At 38.9% G+C, this 18,588-nt stretch overlaps 1 protein-coding gene across 4 annotated transcripts; it reads right to left on the bottom strand.

Annotated features, from left to right (window-relative positions):
- Positions 1-264: 264 nt before the first annotated feature.
- Positions 265-18,248, bottom strand: ndel1b (nudE neurodevelopment protein 1-like 1b). 4 transcript variants are annotated; one of them, XM_088599989.1, is made up of 10 exons: positions 17,799-17,964; positions 11,890-11,986; positions 9,458-9,611; positions 7,810-7,958; positions 7,451-7,587; positions 6,820-6,993; positions 6,453-6,544; positions 5,854-5,999; positions 4,708-4,745; positions 265-1,870 (listed from the first exon to the last, which is right to left on the bottom strand). In XM_088599989.1, exons 1-10 carry the CDS (start codon positions 17,866-17,868, stop codon positions 1,863-1,865), a joined length of 1,065 nt encoding a protein of 354 aa, XP_088456115.1. In that variant the 5' UTR covers positions 17,869-17,964; the 3' UTR covers positions 265-1,862. The 4 variants fall into 4 exon arrangements, with proteins under 4 accessions (XP_088456115.1, XP_088456116.1, XP_088456117.1 ...); XM_088599990.1 differs by having other exon boundaries at positions 4,708-4,742; positions 17,799-17,963; XM_088599991.1 differs by lacking the exons at positions 4,708-4,745; positions 17,799-17,964 and adding an exon at positions 18,094-18,248.
- Between the last annotated feature and the right edge of the window lie 340 nt (positions 18,249-18,588).

Genomic DNA, 18,588 nt, shown 5'->3' with positions numbered 1-18,588 from the left:
TTAATAAGAAAGAATAATGGGACTGCCTTTTCCTCACCTATATATACACACAGTTAACTTCAGTGCTTTTTAATGTACAGATGTAATGGCATGCTCTCCATCGCTCAGACACCTGGCTGCATTCCCAGGAAAAAAAGGTGACTAGTTTGTAATCAACCCTATACCCTCACTAGTGTGATGGACTCATTCTCCATAAAATCCATCAAAAATGCCGCTTCCAAAACTACAAATGTTCGGCTACTGTAGATAAAACAAGCTGAAGAATTTAGTATTTAAAGATCTTTATTAACAGGTTAGACAGCCAATTCTACATCATGATAAATGATCTGTTACAACTGTATTATAATACACATGTGCAATTCAAGACATGCCATAAGGAATCTGAATAAATAAAGATACAAAGCCTAAGCTAGTATATATACAAACACCTTAGGCAAAGACGCTATGCTTACAAACCTATATACACGGATATATAACAGATCAAATAGGCAATGGTGTTTGATGACAACCATCAAAATAAAATCTTGTGAACGCACTGGCAAGAAAAGGGACATTTCACCAGTGCTCCAAATTATATTTTCAACCCAACCACTTAAATAAATTAGCTTAATTTTTACTTATGAATGTAAACTTTTTTAAAAAGCATCAAGAAACGTGATATTTCAACAAAAAAAAATCTGGTGAATTTCAAACCCACCAAAACAGGCACATTGAACAGATTCCCACAATTACAAAGTTAGCAAACACTAAATGTGAGTGGCAATTAAGTCACAATACGTGTATATTTATTAGTTACACTGTTAAAATTGTAATGGTCTATATTACAATCCAGATTACCAATACTGATCCAACATTCAAATCCCAAACACAGGGTTTTTTGTTTTTTTAAAGAGTAGGGCTGGTAGTCTTAAGCCTTCATTAGTGACAGTGTTTTTCTTTGTATGTTAATTGTATTGACAGATGCAGCCAGAAATAAAAGGGATGTCTTAGAACAGGTATAGCAATGACCAGTGAGAAACATTTGCAGATGTTGCACAAAGTCTGCATTTGGATGATTTTCTAAACCCACCCTTCACTCTACAGCTGCTCTAGATACACTGAAGAAGAAAAAGACTGAACTGGTTTAAAAATATGAACCGTTTTTTTGAAGGCTACTTGCTTGTTAAGTAGGTCTGAAATATCTCATTTGCTGTGAAATTGCATCACCACACATCAACAGCAGGTAATTTAAACAGACTTTGAAATGAAGTGATGTTGAGTCTTTTTCTTTGTCCAAGGAAGTGAACGAGCAAGTGCCTTTGATGCAGCACTATAGAAACCATCAACTGTTTCAAACAGGACCTTCAATTGCACCAGGAAAAACAAAATATATACAGACAAATTTAAAACAAATGCTTAAAAGAAATCCCTTTTCTTTACAACACGCAATAGACCAAAACAAACTTTTAAACGTTTATTTGAAACGAATGCTGTAGTCGACCGAGGGCCTTTGTCACAAACCAATGTTCTTCCAGTGAGAGACGAGTAGAAAGGAAAAGAGCAAAGCCACTGGCAGCTGAGGGGGAGCACACTCCTGAACACGTGCTGCCGGGTGAGGAGGATCCGACCTGGACGCAACAATGAACAACCAACGAGGGGGGGAGGTCTGTAATGAAGGGCGTGAAGACACATGTGCACCGATTTTCAAGTCTTTTACGTGCAGCTGAATGACAGATGTCCCTCCTTGCTCACGCCTGTTCCCTTGCTGTCCAGGAGCTCGGGTGGCAAGGTGCGGCTTCATCAGACACTCAGGGGCAGCACGCCAGGAGGGGAGGCGGACCTTGGAGAGCCAAGTCCTGTGAGGGATCCAGGGTCCAGCCCGTTCACTGCCCTGCAGAGCACAAACATGCATATCGGCCTGGTGCTTAATGCTACCCTTCACACTACTGCACCCTGGAAGCACAGGGCCCCATCACAGCTCTCCTGAAATACAGCATGAGTACCTGCGTTTTCTACTGCTTGATGTTAATTCTATGACACTAATGCATCTTTGACTGTTCTTTGAGCAAAACATTAAATGTGGATGTTTCAGAAGAAATTCAGGTTTTGATCCTAAAACATACCCAGCACCCTTAAAAAGTAATCCAAGACACTAAGCTTAAACTAACACTTTGATATGCTCACATCATTCAATAATTCATTGCAATTACACAGAAGCAAATCTATCAGACCTTCAGTCGACTACAGACAGCATTTACGTTGCTATTTATAGTATCACCAATCCTTCACATCTACAGGCACCGAGGAGAAGGTAATGGGAATGAGCAGGTTATTGAGATGGAAGATGGGTTAAGATACAAGTGTGCCTCACTGCACAACAGCCCACTGCCTCCTCCAATACTAAGTTTAATTTAATGTAGGGACCTGCACCCACATACCATTGCAAGGCCATGCAGATGCTGCACATTCTCCTGTGAATTTTATTCTTACGGTTTCCAAATGTTTCCAGGAGTTCCACATACATGCATTGCTAATGGTCAAACAGGATTCAGTGGGTGTAACTTCTAAAAACAATTCCGTTCTTAAACAAGGTCATACTGCACATGCACTGACCAAGATGTCCTAGCATAAATATGGGTGCTTTCGTAAGCATGCTATTTTTACAGCACACCCAGTTCCTACAAACTCATCTAATTTTCTCTTTGCATGCCCTTTCTTAACCTTAATACAAGGGGGGAAGTCCCTGATGTTCATCAACCATTCAAGGACAAATGCAACTTAAGAGCCTTCTGATTTTTGAGAAACAAATTTATACCAAATGACAAGAACAGAGTCATTGAATAGAATGTCCCCACTCCCCATGTCTTTCTGCAGACACTGTTCATCCATTTTGTGCTACTTCCCAAATGACTTCAAGTACTCAGAACACTGCAGCTACCTAAAGGAAAATATATATATATATGAACAGAGATAGCTTGAAGATTCATGTTTAGTAGAAGACTTATTTATTGCTAATTCAATCATCAAAGTAACAACATTTCATATAAAATATTTGATTTTATCAATAAAACAATGGATCACAAATTGCCAAAATGTAATTTTAGGGTAATAAAAATATTATCGGGGAAACTAACTGTGCTACTCCATTACAACACAAGGCAATACAACACAAATGAGTTATATGAGTGGGAGCCTGCCCAGCCACGCTGTTCAAGACAATACCCTGCCATCTTTCAGGAAATTACTACAGGAGATCCCTGGATCAAATAGGCTACACTTTTCTCATCTGTAATGCTACATTCAGCAAAGACACACCTCCCATTTCCCACCAATTTGACTAAATTGTCAAAGATAAACCAAATTGAAAATCTATTGAATCAAAACACTGAATGCAGAGGACAAAATGCGAAAATGTGAAAATCAAGAAGCAGAAACACAAGTTTATACACTTTAGAATTTATACTGCATGGATGCCAAAATGACAAAGAGGGCTCTTGAAGATACAAACCACCAGTTAAGAAAGGGAACTAGTCTCTATACACTGTCAGGAATGTCAGCTCTTGAAAATGTTTCTTCTGTTTTAAATATTGCAAGTGTAATACTGAGACAGATCAATTTTTAAGCAGATGTGGTGTCTGACACATTTAATGGGGGGTAAGCAAGACTCACAAATTAAATGTCAAAAGCTTGACTTTTCTCCTCCAGACATCAGTTATTCTCTTATGTGGAAAAGTTTCTTAACCTCCAGAATAAAACACAAAAAGCAATTCATGTAACATATCAGCTTAGAAGCTAAATTTGTAAAATATTTTTTTTTATTTATTTTGTGCGCTGCGGCAGAAGTCTATAAATTGTCCTAGAAACGGAAAATAGTAAGATAACATACACTGATTGTTTTTACATCACTGTACTTAATTACTTTGAAACTTAACATAAAGCACTTAACTACATTCACTATCCTCAACCACATAAGAATGTACAGTGTAGTTGAAATGAAAGAATCAGGTGTAAACCTGAAATGAATGCAATGGATTTCTGTTACATACAGTGTATTAGTCTGGCTTGTGCGCAATTTGGATCATTTCAAGAGCAACAATGCCAACTGCACCTCATAGTACGAAACACAAGAAATGTGTTCAACTAGTTTTGGACACTAACAACCATGTTACTATATAGTAGCACTGAAATAAGATTACTAATCAAAGTTCTTGGCTTTTCTTAATGAACAGAATTAATATTAAATTGCTAAAGCTTGTACACAGAATACTTCAGGTCAACAAGCAAAAGATACAATGTGGATCCCCTCAAACCAGGAACATACTGCAATTGGGAAAAACCCGATAGGAATTAGCAGGATGGAAAACACCGCAGAGCCAGATTCTACCACAGAAGGTCACTATACTTACCTCAATACATCCCATAACCACAGAAGCTCACCTATTCCAGCTAACCTGAATTAGCATTATTACTGTATTTAGATTATGAAAGCACTTTTTTTAAGTCAGTAGAGCTATAAACAGACACTGTACTTGTTGCTCTCCATTTTGAAATCACATTTAGGCACAGCCCCAAAGGCATGTAATGTCAAGGTGTGGTTAAGAAGGCAACGTCTGCCACAACCCCAAGCAGTTAGTGGAAATGATATCTATGCTAACGGTTAATATTTTCCACTACCAGGACTCCATTAGACAGCATGCATATGCCTATACAGAGTAAATGAACATTTACCGAGAACAAGTGCAGGGAAAATGACCTTTTCCTGCCTGCTGGAAGAAAACACATGTTCTAGCAAAATAATGTTGATTCAGCCAAAACCGCCCTCCATAATAAAAAAAAAAATATATAGGAGATCCTTTAAAGTCCCCCCATCACAAAGGTTCTTAATCTAGGTTTACAGGCTCACCATACTGCTAGGGTTGCTACTTGAAGGCTTAAAAATGATTACATATTATCAGATCAAGCAGAATAAGGGTTCCAACCACTGTAGTACGATCTATTCACCAATGGTTCTCAGCTAGGCTCCTTGGGATTCCTGGTCTCTTCTGGTTTTTGTTCCAAAAGAACTACCGATTTCTGAAATTATTCTGATTGCTAGTTCAGTCTTGTTTAACAGCTTTTGCAGTTTTTGGTTTAAAAAATCCCCTACTTGAAGTGTGATGTTCAGAATACAGATCTGTTTGCAATATTTAATCTGTTTATTAAGACTGTTCTCCCCAGTTTCTATTTATTCCACTGGACAGAGGCGCATAGAAAATGATCACATCCTCCAACAATGAGCTATTTTTCTGCTGCAGAATTTAAATGGGTTACATGTAAGTGAACAACTGAACGAGTCAAGTTAAAAGACTCAGTAATTGGTACAGGGCTGAGACCAATTATACAAAATTCAATGTTTTATAAATGCCTTCAACAGAAAACTGAAATCATTTAGCATGCAATTAAACCAGCTAGAGCAAAAGCCAGAAGAGTGCCTCTAGGACCAATGTTGGGAACCACTGACAATGACAATTTTCAATCTTTAAAACCATATTACAGTATGCAATTTTTTTAATCAAACTAATTGGAGGGAAATTGAAAGTGGCAAAAAGTTAATTCTGCCTTTTAATATATTTTTAGAGAATTACGTTTATATATCTATATATACAGTAGTTATGGACTCTATATTCAAAATACTTAGGCACTTAAATCCCCACAGGAAACAATTAGAACTGACACACTTAGGTGAATTTACAGTAGTGATGTGGTTAAACATTTGGAAAAATATAATATCCTTCAGTTTTAGATCTTTAACTTCAATAAAAATACAGATTGTGGATGTACACCACTGACTGTACATTTACAGAAAGCATGCAGATAGTAGTGCAGAATACTTACGCTTTATCAAAGTACGTTGTGTGTAGCGAGTGTGAAAATTTTGTACTGTTGCTGTTTATCAAGTTGCTGTGCCCTGAAGAGCAGCTCTTCCTGGATGCCTGGTCCTTGGCAAAATTTCGGCAAGCAGCTAGTTTTGATTCTAATGCCTGGGAATAAAGGCAACACCCAAGATTTCACAATTAATTGACGGCAAATACAAACTGACCTTAAGGTTTAATACAGTACAGTACCCTTTTGAATTACATCCACAATAGAAATTCTTACCTACAGCAATAAAAACTCCATTAAAAACTCAAAGGGACAATCTAATTACCTCAACTAGACCTAGAATATAGTGCTTAAAAGACGTATTTCTCAGCAGTTTTTACTACACGTTGACAAATTGAAGAGGAAGTCGGCATCTGAGTTTCACCGATTGTGATTCAACATCTATGAATAATTAAAAAGGCAGGATTGCAAGAGATTTAAATTAGGAAATGTGAACTGCAAAACCGGAATATAGATTAGGCTTAAAACTGCCCTCTAGCCTTTCCTTGGTACTATAAATAACACTGGAAAACATTTCACATAGATTAAGAAAATACAGTTCAGCTACATACCCCTACTTTCCTTAGAAGATCGCCTACTATGTTAAGAGCTGATATTCTTGCAGATGGAGTTAACGGGGAGTTGCTACAACCATTTGGTATTCCTGCAAAAAACGAAAGCAATGTATACAACAGTTTTATACACCAAATGGAAAGGGTTCGTCTCCATCCCAATACAATATAATAAGGCTATTTTCTGTCTAGGTTATTTCAAATATCCATAGAACACCCTAGGTCTAGAGTGGAAACACGAACGACAAAATTCTACATCCCTGTGTCGGATTATGAAAGCTTCATCTTCACTACTACTTTGGACTGTGCCGATATAATTCTGCCTTTCACCACGAAACGCCGCTGAACCCAGATAGAGCCGAGGTACCCTTGGGGCTGGAGAAGCCATTGTCTATGCTCTTCCCGATAGGCGTGGCCGGCAAGGAGAGAGACGCCTGGACCGCAGAGTCCATCTTGTCGCTGTCCATAGTGGGAGAGCTGGGCGCGGACATCCTCGTCACGTCCGTCTGCCTCTCTCGCACTGCCAGCTCCTGCCGGAGATCTGCGAGATTTCCACACATTGCAATTTGCAGCAATTCCAACAGACATTTTTCAGAAAAAATAGCTTTTAATTTTTTTTTATTTTTTTTTAAGGGACCAAGCTATTTCTCTATTATTTTCTTTTTCGCAGCCACACAAAAATGTTCCACTTGTGGCTTTGGAATGGGCAATAACTTACTTTGTGAAAATACTTAAGACGACTTGGCATAGTTTTACAGGCAAATGTGAATGTTTTTTTAAGCAGGCTATCATTTTCTGTTCTGATTTTTTTGGACTCATGACAGCACTGGAAAAAGTCCCATTTAAGAGGAAATCACTTCAAGAATAGTGAAGAAATGCAAGGATGAAATCGCACGTTTGTTAATGTTTTATCATGAAGAAGAATGCCCACTTAATATCTACACTGAAGACAAAAGCAACAAGTCATCATCAACAGCACAAAAAGAAAACATCACTACCTCGAGCTTCATCCTTTAATCTCTGGACAGACACAAGGAGAGACTCTTTCTCATCAAGCTCACTTTCTAAAAAGGCATTTCTTTCAATGGCTTGGTTGAGTCTCTGTTCAAAGTCTTCTAAAGAAACTATTGTTGCTCTAGAAAAGAAGGAAATACAAACATTTACTAACTTAAATTCCACAGTGCACTAAAGAAAAAAGAAATCAAGGATATTTTAAAGGTTACAGCTTACTAGAAGTGCGATCACATATTTGTGGTAACACATTGTGGTCTGTTTTACTCTGTATGTAAAACATTAATGAACTGCAAACAAAACCCTTAGCTAAGGCTGAAGGTTGCTCAATTCACCCTCTCCTCACCTCTTGGCTCTTTCCAGGTCATCATTCGCCTGCTCCAGCTCCCTCACATATTTATGGAGCTGCTCCTTGATGGCTCTCGTCTGTCCCAAGTCATCCTCTAGCATGGATATCTGCTTGTAGCTCTGAGAATACTGTTGTTCAAGTTTTTCCTTGAAGAGACAAATGCTACAATGTTGGTCACAAGAATGAGCCGGCTGCCCCAAGCAGAAGAAGAATTAGCCCACATCCTTTCAACTTTTTTTGCATGAACTTTTGTGTTTTGTCAGTTTAGCCAAAGAGAAGAAGTGTGTACATGACTCATATCCTAAAGTTCAACTGCACAGATTATTGTGCCATCTTTTCAATTCACTTTATGGATCAGACACTCAATCAAATCAATTAAAAGCACGTTTATCACTTTAGTGGTATGCTTAAAACGCATTTCTTTGAAATGTACACTTCCTGCTCAGGTGACTTGCTCACACATTACGAAAGAACCAGTTAGTTTCACTTAAGATGGTTTGCATTCCACCAGCATTACCTTAACCTACAATGACTCGCACATCCAGCAACACGAAGCAGTGAAACCAAAAACCCAACTTGCACCACAAGTATGATTTTGCTGCTAACTACTGTGGCTGCTGCAAGAGATCAGTAAAAAAGGGGGTATGGGATTTCACGAGGTTAACACCTCAGGCAAATGTGCTGCAGAAGCCCAACACATTGAACTATGGTGTAATCTGGCATCATCATTGTGCTAACGCCTGCATGCTACAAAACACACACTTGGATTGACATTATTGTGAGCAAATGAATACAACATTTTTCCCCTCACCCTGATCATCCCATCATGAACACATGTACAGCTTTAGTCTTCCAGGCAACGAATTAGTGAGTCTTTGAACCAATATAGTAGACTGGGGGGGAAAAGCCTTTGCAAAGCCTTCCTAATTTAGCTATCTGCACACTTTCATCTGTGTGAAAGTTTTCAGCCTGCACAAAACAGGAAGCATTAAGTTCTTCTTTACACATTATGTTAAAATCTATTTTAAGTTAGAAAACAGTTCTGTACGTACTCTGACCAAATACTAAAGCAAATAAACAACAACCCAACTTTTGCACAAAAGGTTCCGTGAGTAACCTGACTACAATGAAACTGCGCATATCATATCACTGCAGCTGCTATTTAACCCTTGTCGTAACTTCGCAGATTGTTTTATTATATACGGGCAATTTGGAATCGTCGTTGCTTTTCAGCGCACAGGAATCGACCGCGAGAATGAGGAAGTGCCTACTGGCTCCTCCGACCCCCAACGTGCTACAAGCTCTGCGTAGACAAACAGGACGCTCAGCGTCAGCTGGAAGGGAGGCTCATCTCCCACAGGCGTGACCGAGAGTCTTCAGGTACCCAGAAAACTCCAATTACAAGCTCTGCAGCGACAGGTTCAGAACCAATAAAAAATAAATAAAAAGAGAGGCATACCTCTCACTAACAACCCAGGAAGGCACAGAGCCGCCATTTGCAGGGAATACGATTTATCGGTTAGCTAGTGCGCAAAAAAAAACTGTCAACGTCTTTTTAAAATTCAAGGGCATTGAAAGGGCAGCAGCAGCAGCAGCAATTAAACCAAAAGACCTAAAATCTAAAATCTCAAATCTGGACGCTTGCCTTCAAAGCATCGACTTCATTTTTCAGCCTTTGGTTTTCTGCCTGCAGGTCTCGGATTCTGTGCTCCGCCTGGCCCAACTGCGCCTCGAGCTCCGCTTCCAGCTCCCGGCTTCCTTCCTGGAACTCCAGCAGTTCCTCCTGGGCTTCCTGACAACTGGGGTTAAAAAAAAACGACCTCTTAGTTAACCTCTTAGAGAAGCTGACAAGGGGATATCCTTAGGATGATACTATTGTGCTAAGTTTATAGCGGTATTTCAATTCTGACATTTCAAAACGGATCTTCAAAGCCCAAGAACATCATTGAAGCATCAAGGAGTCTAAAAACTCTGTATTTTAATGATTCACACCAACCGTGAAGGATACCGAATAAATTATGAGTAAGAATTTTCAAGATCTAAAATCATGACGGAGAGCATGGAATTCTGTACAGCAGAGGCAGTATAAATCGTTTACTGAACTCATAGAAATGTACTACCTATTGCATTAGGTACAAATGTGACTTCCCAAGAAAGAATAAAGAACTTTAAATGCCATCTTTAAATACCATTTTACAGATGTTCTATTGTAAATTCCTTGAATCTCCCCATCTCTTCTGACTTCAAATAATTTATACTTGGGAATATTTTTTCTAGTTTCATCAATTTGTAGTTGTCATGAAAAGGAATGCATGACAAATATAAATGAGAAAAAACACACTCTGGTCCCTGTGCCCTAGGCTTCATGTCAGTGGTCTAAAAATGGCAAATCGCTGTTCACCCAATTATTTCACACTAACTTGGCCCATGTGACGGCGTCCCATTGAGGAGGGGAGGCGTTTTAATGGGACACAAGCATAGCAGAGACCTTTTAACCCCAAATTACTGGTGCTTCTGCATCCAACTAGCATTCTTAGCATGAATCACAGAACTAATATTTAAAAAAAAAAAAGATATCCTGTGGGGATATCCCGAGACTCGCTACTTACAAGGTACTACTCAGCACAGAAGGAAAAAACACATTCGTGACTAAACTATTAGTGTTTCTAAGGTCTGAGTAATTCCTCCTAAGAAGTTCAATAGAAAAACTATTTATGCTTACTGAGGAATGCGGACATATTCTTAAAATACAGAGATATGGCACTTTTTTGTCAAGGTTTACAAGAGTGTTTATTTTATTCTATTTTCTACTTAGTGGGAGGTACTTAGTTCGAACACTACCAACTGGCAACATTTTCATGGAACAGTGGCAAGCAATGTTAAGAACTTAGCATATGGCCAAGTTCTTGAAATATTTCTTCATATACACCAAGGGAACAACTGTGTAAACAGGTTAATCATACTTTTCCCAACAGTGAAGCTACCATCTGTGGGCATTTCTGGACTGTGGTATTACGTAAGTTAAATGGCAGCTGTTTTGTACTTAAACCTAAGTACAAGGTTTAAGTACAATGTCTGGGGTTGTGGTTTTAAGATGAACAGTAGTTTCTTAAGGTAGTGCAACTCAGGTTAATTCTGCATTTGCTTTTAAATGAGCAAAGTATTATTAACAACTTTAACAGCAAACTCATGTCTTACAGGAGTAAGACTATAAGACTAAGACTATAAGCTGTTTACTTCCAAGTTAAACATTAATAGGAGGGTGAGCTCATCACTGCTGTGACTTGCACAATGTCCTTAGTCATGCTTTGGCTTCCTGAAGGACTTGACATTGCTGACATGGGACTAAAGAACTTGACAAATTTTTCAGGGAGTTTGCAGTTTCTGAGGGATTTATTCAAGCAAAATGGTAATGAACAGTCAAAGCAATGATTTTCTCATTACTTCACATAACCACATTCACTAAAGAAGAAAGCAACTGGATCTGGTAAGCTATCCAAGGGACCTAAAATTAAACCTTACAGGAAAAGCGACAGACTGTCTACTAAACATCTGCAATGTAAATTTGGGAAAACCCCTACCCAGGTCAATAAAGTTTGTGTTTGTCAAAATCCTAACAAGTTCTTATACTAAATAACTAGAGCTGCAGAGCATCATCTTAAAAAAACAATTACAGTACTATCCAACAGGTTGCAGAGAATAATCTACAAACAAGTTCACAAGCATCCCACATTTTAGTTTAATGTCATGTGCGCTAGATGGACATCTAAATTTAAATTCATCACTGTCAAGGATTAACAAGTCTGAACTCCAAAGACTTTCCCTTTCTACTAAATCCTTTAGTCACTAAAGTGTAATATCTTATGGAATGACTTAGAATGTTGCATAAGAGCTACTTTTAACAATTGAGAGACTTTCTGTACCGGTTACATATGGCAATAAAGTTCAAGTTCAAGCAGAATATCAGAAGCAGTGACTTCAGAAACACCAGAGCAACATATAAAAATAGAACCATCAGAACAATATACAAAATCCTTCTCAGTCCGCAGCTTTGATATAACATTAGCGTACAAATACCTTTTTTTGTACTTCAAGGAAAGGGATTTCCAGTAATCAATTTCCTCATCTTTTGAGGAGAATTTTGGTATCATCTCTGTGTCCATGGTAAATAAACCTGTAAAAAACAAAGAGAACAGACTAGAAAAAACACTTAAGAAATTAGAGAGAAAAGTATACATAAACATTCTGGACAACAGAATGATGATCATTCTGACATTTACTTAATCATGACACTGCAAATACTGATTACTGTAGACAGTCTGCAAGCACTATAACTGTACTGATCATCACAAACCACTGCAGTAGGCAAAACAATTACTAGTGCCAAAATCTTCCACAGCTCCTGGCATTAAAAAAAATCCACTTGCAACAGTTAGCCCTCTCTTACAAAAATAAGAGAAATTAATCATGACTGGACTGGACTGCTAAAATCAATATTGTCTCCAACAAACTTCAATTCAGCAGAATTCACTCCCCACACCACCTCCCTACAGGGACACAGGAATGTGTATTACTGTACACTTTAGCCTAAAGCTGAATGACATCTCCCAGCACTATCGCCAATCCAGAAACTTTTGCTTTCACTTCTTTCGATTGCTTAATTACATATCCTTGTCCTCTCATCTCTACCCCTTTCTCACACAGGCCCCTCACCCCCAGCCAGTCTTTTTACTTCCTCATTTGTAAAAAAATTAAAGGGTCATCCGACAGGCTCTTTCAAGCACCACACCTTTACAGTACAAGACATCAGGTTGCAACTTCCAAAATCACCTTGGTGCTTTCATTACATCCTAATGCAAATGTTTATTCCATTTAACTGAGCACTGTTGCACTTTTCTGCACACATCTTAGTCTTTCATCCTCTTGGAGAGTCATAAATTTTAAAGCACATATTGGCTGTATTGGGGCAAGGTCCCAGTTTGTGCTATAATGGAAAGAATCAATATTGTGAGAGGTTCGCCATCAAAGCCTCCTTCATATTTTTCCCTTTGAAAAACAAAGATACAATCTTTGGTGAAGAAAAAGCAGAAGGGATAAACTGAAACCCTAAGTGTATCAGTTTTGTTGCCACTCACATACTAAACATCCTGGAGAACCCAGAGATGCCTCAGCACATAAAAGAGCCTTTATCTGGAGATGGGAGAAAAAAAAACTTTACCTTCTTCCATAATTTAGAAAAAACATAAGTAAATCAGGTCATTTTCCATACTGCATCTGCACCACGTAACATTAAGGAATCCTTATTATTGTCATGTTGGATTTAGTTTTAAACATGACAATGCTGCTATACTCAAATGCTTGCTTTAAATTCTCAGGAGCTCCTTCTACATTACTGCCAACAGAAAATAATTTAAAAGGATAATACACAATGAAAGCCTTATGCTTAACATACCACAATAAAACACATAACCTGAATGAAAGGTGAAACGAGTGGAACACCTAGTTAACATGTAAGTTACTGTTCAAGCTTATTCTAAAAATAAGTCCATAAGTATTTTTAACACTGAACGCTTCACAAACCTTTCATTAGTAAATAGAAATACTCTTACTCATAGTGACAGAGGATTTCCAGACTTTGTCACATTGTGTTAAAAAGCCATAAACCTGCTGTTAACTCTACTCCACAGTGAAAGAGATTATACACCTCTCTTCTGTCATTTAACAGGGGTCATCTTGACAACTCACGAGAACCTAAAAATGAAGACAGCTCAAAACAAGGGAAAAGAAATCAAATTAGAGCAAGACTGTTTTTACAAAACCTTACTGTAAAAATGACTCAATATAAAGCCAACAATTACATTCCATGGATGTTCACGTTAAACTTGGTATTGTTTTCATCAACAGTTCAGTTCTCTCATGACATCCATTGTAATAAAACAAAGGATTGAGTCCATGGATACAGCTCCCCACCTACTGCTGAACAACACCAAGCCACCTTGTGACTGTCACCTGTTCTTCTGTAGAGGCTGCCAAGTAAAAAGTCAAGAGACACGAGCTGCACTGCCCAATTCAGAATTGCTCCTGCTGAAGCACTGTCACTTTAACGTGGTTGATGTGCCTTTCATCCAAACCTGCAGTTCTCTTCATAAGCTGAACAAGTGTACAGAGATTGAATTCACAGTGTAACATTTCTTCTGTTTGACTAACAGAACATTGGGGGTATACCCTTAGACCTGTGCCGAGTTGTAACAAAGCCTCTCTGTAATATAGGGCTGAACATAAAAGCAGCTGCAAAATCTCAGCGGCTTTGCAGCTGTTTACTTTCTTCAATACACCTTCTGTGCATTCCAAGACAATTGGTCACAGTGAGTTAAGCTCCACACATTTGCTTCCAATTCGGTAATGAATTTACTGACCACTGACAGAGAGCACAGTGGATCATACGCACCCATTACAGCTTTAAGAGATGTGAGAGCTCCCCATGAACATTATGCCAGCCGCGTAGGCAGGCCCATGGTGGACAATGACACCGCCAGACTTATTTACCACAATGAACTATTGCAAACAGGACAGTTAAAATCCAATTGCTGCTGTGGCTCTATTGTTACAACTTTAAAAAGGCTGTGGCACTTGGAAAATGTTTTTTTTTTCTGCAGTAAAAGACATTTTACTTTTAAAATAACTCTAGATTAGAGATCTTAGTGGAAAAGGGGTGATTGCATCAATGCCAGTCAGATGTTTTATCATTCTAGGTTTTTAACATATTTCACTTCAAAGCACCTTACACGTCTAAGCCACAAGACAAACTAGTCCTGATCACATGCTTTTGGGAAATTCCAGGCATCTTTTTGCATTCTTCTATTCAAAAAAGCTGTCCACAGAAAACTGAAAGGAAAGGTCTATTCTTAAACTAAATATTTTCAAATTTGTGTTTTGTATCAACAGCACATCAAACCTTATACCAGCTAAGAATGGTAATGATACCAAACCTTTATAAGTAAATTTGAGTATCTGAAGATGATATTTACCCTCACAAACACTGCTTCGAAATGCAAAGACATGACCATGCATGCCAAACACCACAGGCCTGCACAGTAAGAGAAAGTCTCTAGCCCAGAACAAAGCTACATCAGATGATCTTAGTGAGTCTTAAAAATGACCAACACCTGAAAAGTCAAGCTAGTCCAGCAAAGCTGACAATGGGCTAATGGAGGTCAAGAGCCCAGCTGGGTCACAATCCCACAGGCACTGCGGTGCTCCAGGGCCTGGACAGGACACTATTACCTCAGATGTTCTGATTCACTCCCCTTTCTCAGTGGACAACACTTGGACTTCTATATTCTCAAGTACAAAAATTATATATATATATGAATAGAAGTTACTATTTCACAGTGCTATTGTTATGATAACCAAGTAACGACATTCTGTTTTTTTGGACATTCTACACTAATAAACAAAAACACTGGATTCTGCCAAATCAATGACTGATTTTAACACACTTTCCCTGTTCAACGTTATAGGCAGTTCAGGTAAGAATTTCAATTTCCAAGCATTCTAACATAATATATAATAATCCAGTAAAGTATAAACTAATTGGGGAACTTGTCAATACCAACTATGTAAGATTGGTTATAAGATACAGGGACTTTGGTGGTTTGCATTCATGACTTAAGATGAACCAGCAGGATTTTCTCAATAAATACACGTCTTTATAATGCACTGTGTAAGGAGAAACTGGTTGATAGGTGAGCTACGGACATACTAGAAAATCAAAGCCATGAAGACTGACTTACTACTTCTTGATGTTATAGGGATCACAAACCCGAATCACATTTAAAGCAGTGTTATGAATTCACCCACAAGATAAACATGAGAGCAAAGCTTTATTTAGACAGTTTAAAAAAGTGAAACTATGTGTAATGCAATACAGAAATTGACACTCGGGACTGTTTAAATGTTTACCTTTGGTCAGTGAGGACAGAAGAAACCCAAAGAATAATAAATGGCAAGAAAGAGTACAGCAATTATGTGGTATATACATTTTCACTACAGGACACATTCTATACATAAGTCTATTTTAAATATAAAATCTCATTAGGATACCACACATACAAAAAGCTAGATTAGAAGAACACCCTGCATAAGAGAACATGAACTCATTCAGGAGACTACAACGAAAGTTAAAGCAACAAACCAAAGTCCACGTTTACAGATTCTCATGATCTAACTATTGCGTCACCTCCAGTAAAACCAGCACGACCTCTGCCAGCACATATTCTAGCCACCCCAGCCCATCTGGATGTCATTAATATGGTAGAAAGCAATTTATGCCTTTTCTCTCCCTCCGTCTTAACAGGGCCAAGTTGAGTCACTGCGGTGAAGCCGCAAGGAAGATATTGGACAAATGAGATGCTTCTGCAAACTTCTCTCACCCACCCCTCTCCTAGGTTAACACATGATGTAGTCCATCCTGCTGTGAGAAACAAGACGTCCTGAGAGATAAAACAGTAGCTGGTCAACATGTGGTACTAATAACACCCAGGACGTGGGTTCGATCCCTGCCAGGCCAGCAGTGCCGTGCTTGTTTATGTACTTAGTGCAGCAGTATGGAGCAATGGTTAGAGATCGGGACTTGTTTCAGCCTCTCCAGTAAAACACACAGATGTATAAATGGGTGCAAATATCTGCTGTTTTGGACAAACGTGTCAGCCCGATACATTCTTTTACCAATTTATGCCCATTCACCAGGGCAATAGCAAGTTGATGTTAAAGTGCGAAAGTAAAAACAGTAACTACCCTCTCAGGAAGCAGTAAAGAGTCCTGAAAACCAAAATTTCACTCCTCAGCCTTAAGACCAAAAAGAATATATTTCATTCTCCTTTTTATTTAACGATTCACCCAATAATAAAAGTCCATACGACAAACTGGAAGAGATTCAACTTGCTGGAAATTAAAACTTAAAAGACATCATGTGGAGGTCATCTCCTGGCTGACATTTCATCAAAAACCATATGTTCCCATGATTCTATAAATAGTTCACATTTAGGTCAGTTGTAAAAAGGTAAACAACCTATAAATGTAAATTGATAAACTTATGTGAAATGTCACCTTCTTATTCAAGCATTATTAATATGAAAGAATACCAATTTAAATTTACTGTGCTGAACTCATACACACTATCGAAGGCTTAAACAGACGCTACTTCAAATAAACCACAGGAATGACATAAGAATTTTAAAAACACTTCCTTCAGTCTGAATATTCCAGTTCAACGTTGTGGACTGTCTAGAATCAACGAACAAGAGAGAGGACAGCTCTGTTTATCTGTGACAACGGTTTGCATTACGAAAGTGTCATCTTTACGCGATATGTGATATATAGAGAGTTTTGTAAAAAAAAACGTGATTGATAAATCCTACATTTCATGGGTTTATTTCTGTCAAGCGTGGGGAACTCGCACACAGCAGGGCCGTGTGAGTGGCAGTCATGTTACCCAATCAAAACCGAAAGGTATACGTCACATCCTGATCCCAGCCAATGAACACGGATGAAGGGCGGGAGCATCAGAGGTTAGACTGACCCTCTTGCAGTTCAAGCCCGAGAAACGTAATATGGGACAAGCCGCACCCGAGAATCAAAAACCGGTACCATTGGTGAGTCTTCATTGGAAAAGACTGGAGAACATTAAAAAGAGCTAAGAGGCTAACATATAACAGTCGTGTCCGAGGAAAGTACACAGCCCATCTCAAGCAATGACCGTCTAACAACCTACAAAAAACGATTTGAATAAGCTAATTTAGCATCGTCCCTTTTGAAATGAACGGAGCTAACCTCGTTAGCTCACAATTACGAGTCAACAATTTGTAAAAACCAAAGCTTTTGGAAAAGTGACAAACGGACACGCATCTACGGGCAAAAGAACATACAGCTCGAGTCACACTAGGTGAAGCGCAAGTTGTTTAGAGTAACAAGTTAAAAATACATACCCGAAGAGCTACCTGACGTCTCCAAAAACGGCCCTTTACTCCATACAAGACCTAGAGCAGACCGCACCATTTTTTTTCTAATCTCGGTGACATATTTTCAAGCCAGCCACAGATACGATCTTTGTGCAAGTGGGAATTTCAAGTTGCTGCCTAGAAACATGACACGTCAGACAGAAGTCGGCTGTCAACAACGACGGCGTCGCCTTCCCCCCGTCGAACCGCAGCCATTCCGCGTAAAATACACGCCGCTTCAAACCCTGCTCGGCATTTTCGGAGCGTGGAGACTAGTCCTTACCTGAACATCGCCGGCCCGTATCCCTCTGGGCGTCTGGGTCTCAGCACATCCCCTGTCTCCTCTCTGTTTAGTAACTGAATCTCGGCTCTCCAGCCCCTCTCCACCGGGGTCACGCAACTTCCGGCACGACGTGACGTCACAGACGCGCACGGCCTTCCCTCCGGGTGACGCAACTGCACACCGATTGGAATTCAAGGATTACTCAGATTTCTTGGAAATATCATTGGATACTTTTTTTTTAATGCTATGACTACAGCCACACATTTTGTCTTGAGTCGTGAGAATTCTTTTTTTTACACGTATGAATGTCATTTTTAGCAACTTAATAAAAATCGTAGAACTTAAATGCTTTATACAATTAAACGAATGGAGAGCCCGTTCATTTAGAAATTAATTTAGCAATGTCACGCACCTTTGTCTACCTAAAAATCGGCACCCAAATTAAACAGCCGTATTTTTCCAATGTTTCGTTTCTTTTTTATCGTCGTGCGCCGA

The sequence above is a fragment of the Lepisosteus platostomus genome, chromosome 11 (assembly GCF_059453375.1).
Source record: "Lepisosteus platostomus isolate fLepPlt1 chromosome 11, fLepPlt1.hap1, whole genome shotgun sequence".
NCBI lineage: Eukaryota > Metazoa > Chordata > Actinopteri > Semionotiformes > Lepisosteidae > Lepisosteus > Lepisosteus platostomus.
Note: the sequence above shows the minus strand (reverse complement) of the source record. Positions and strands in the feature narration are given on the sequence as shown.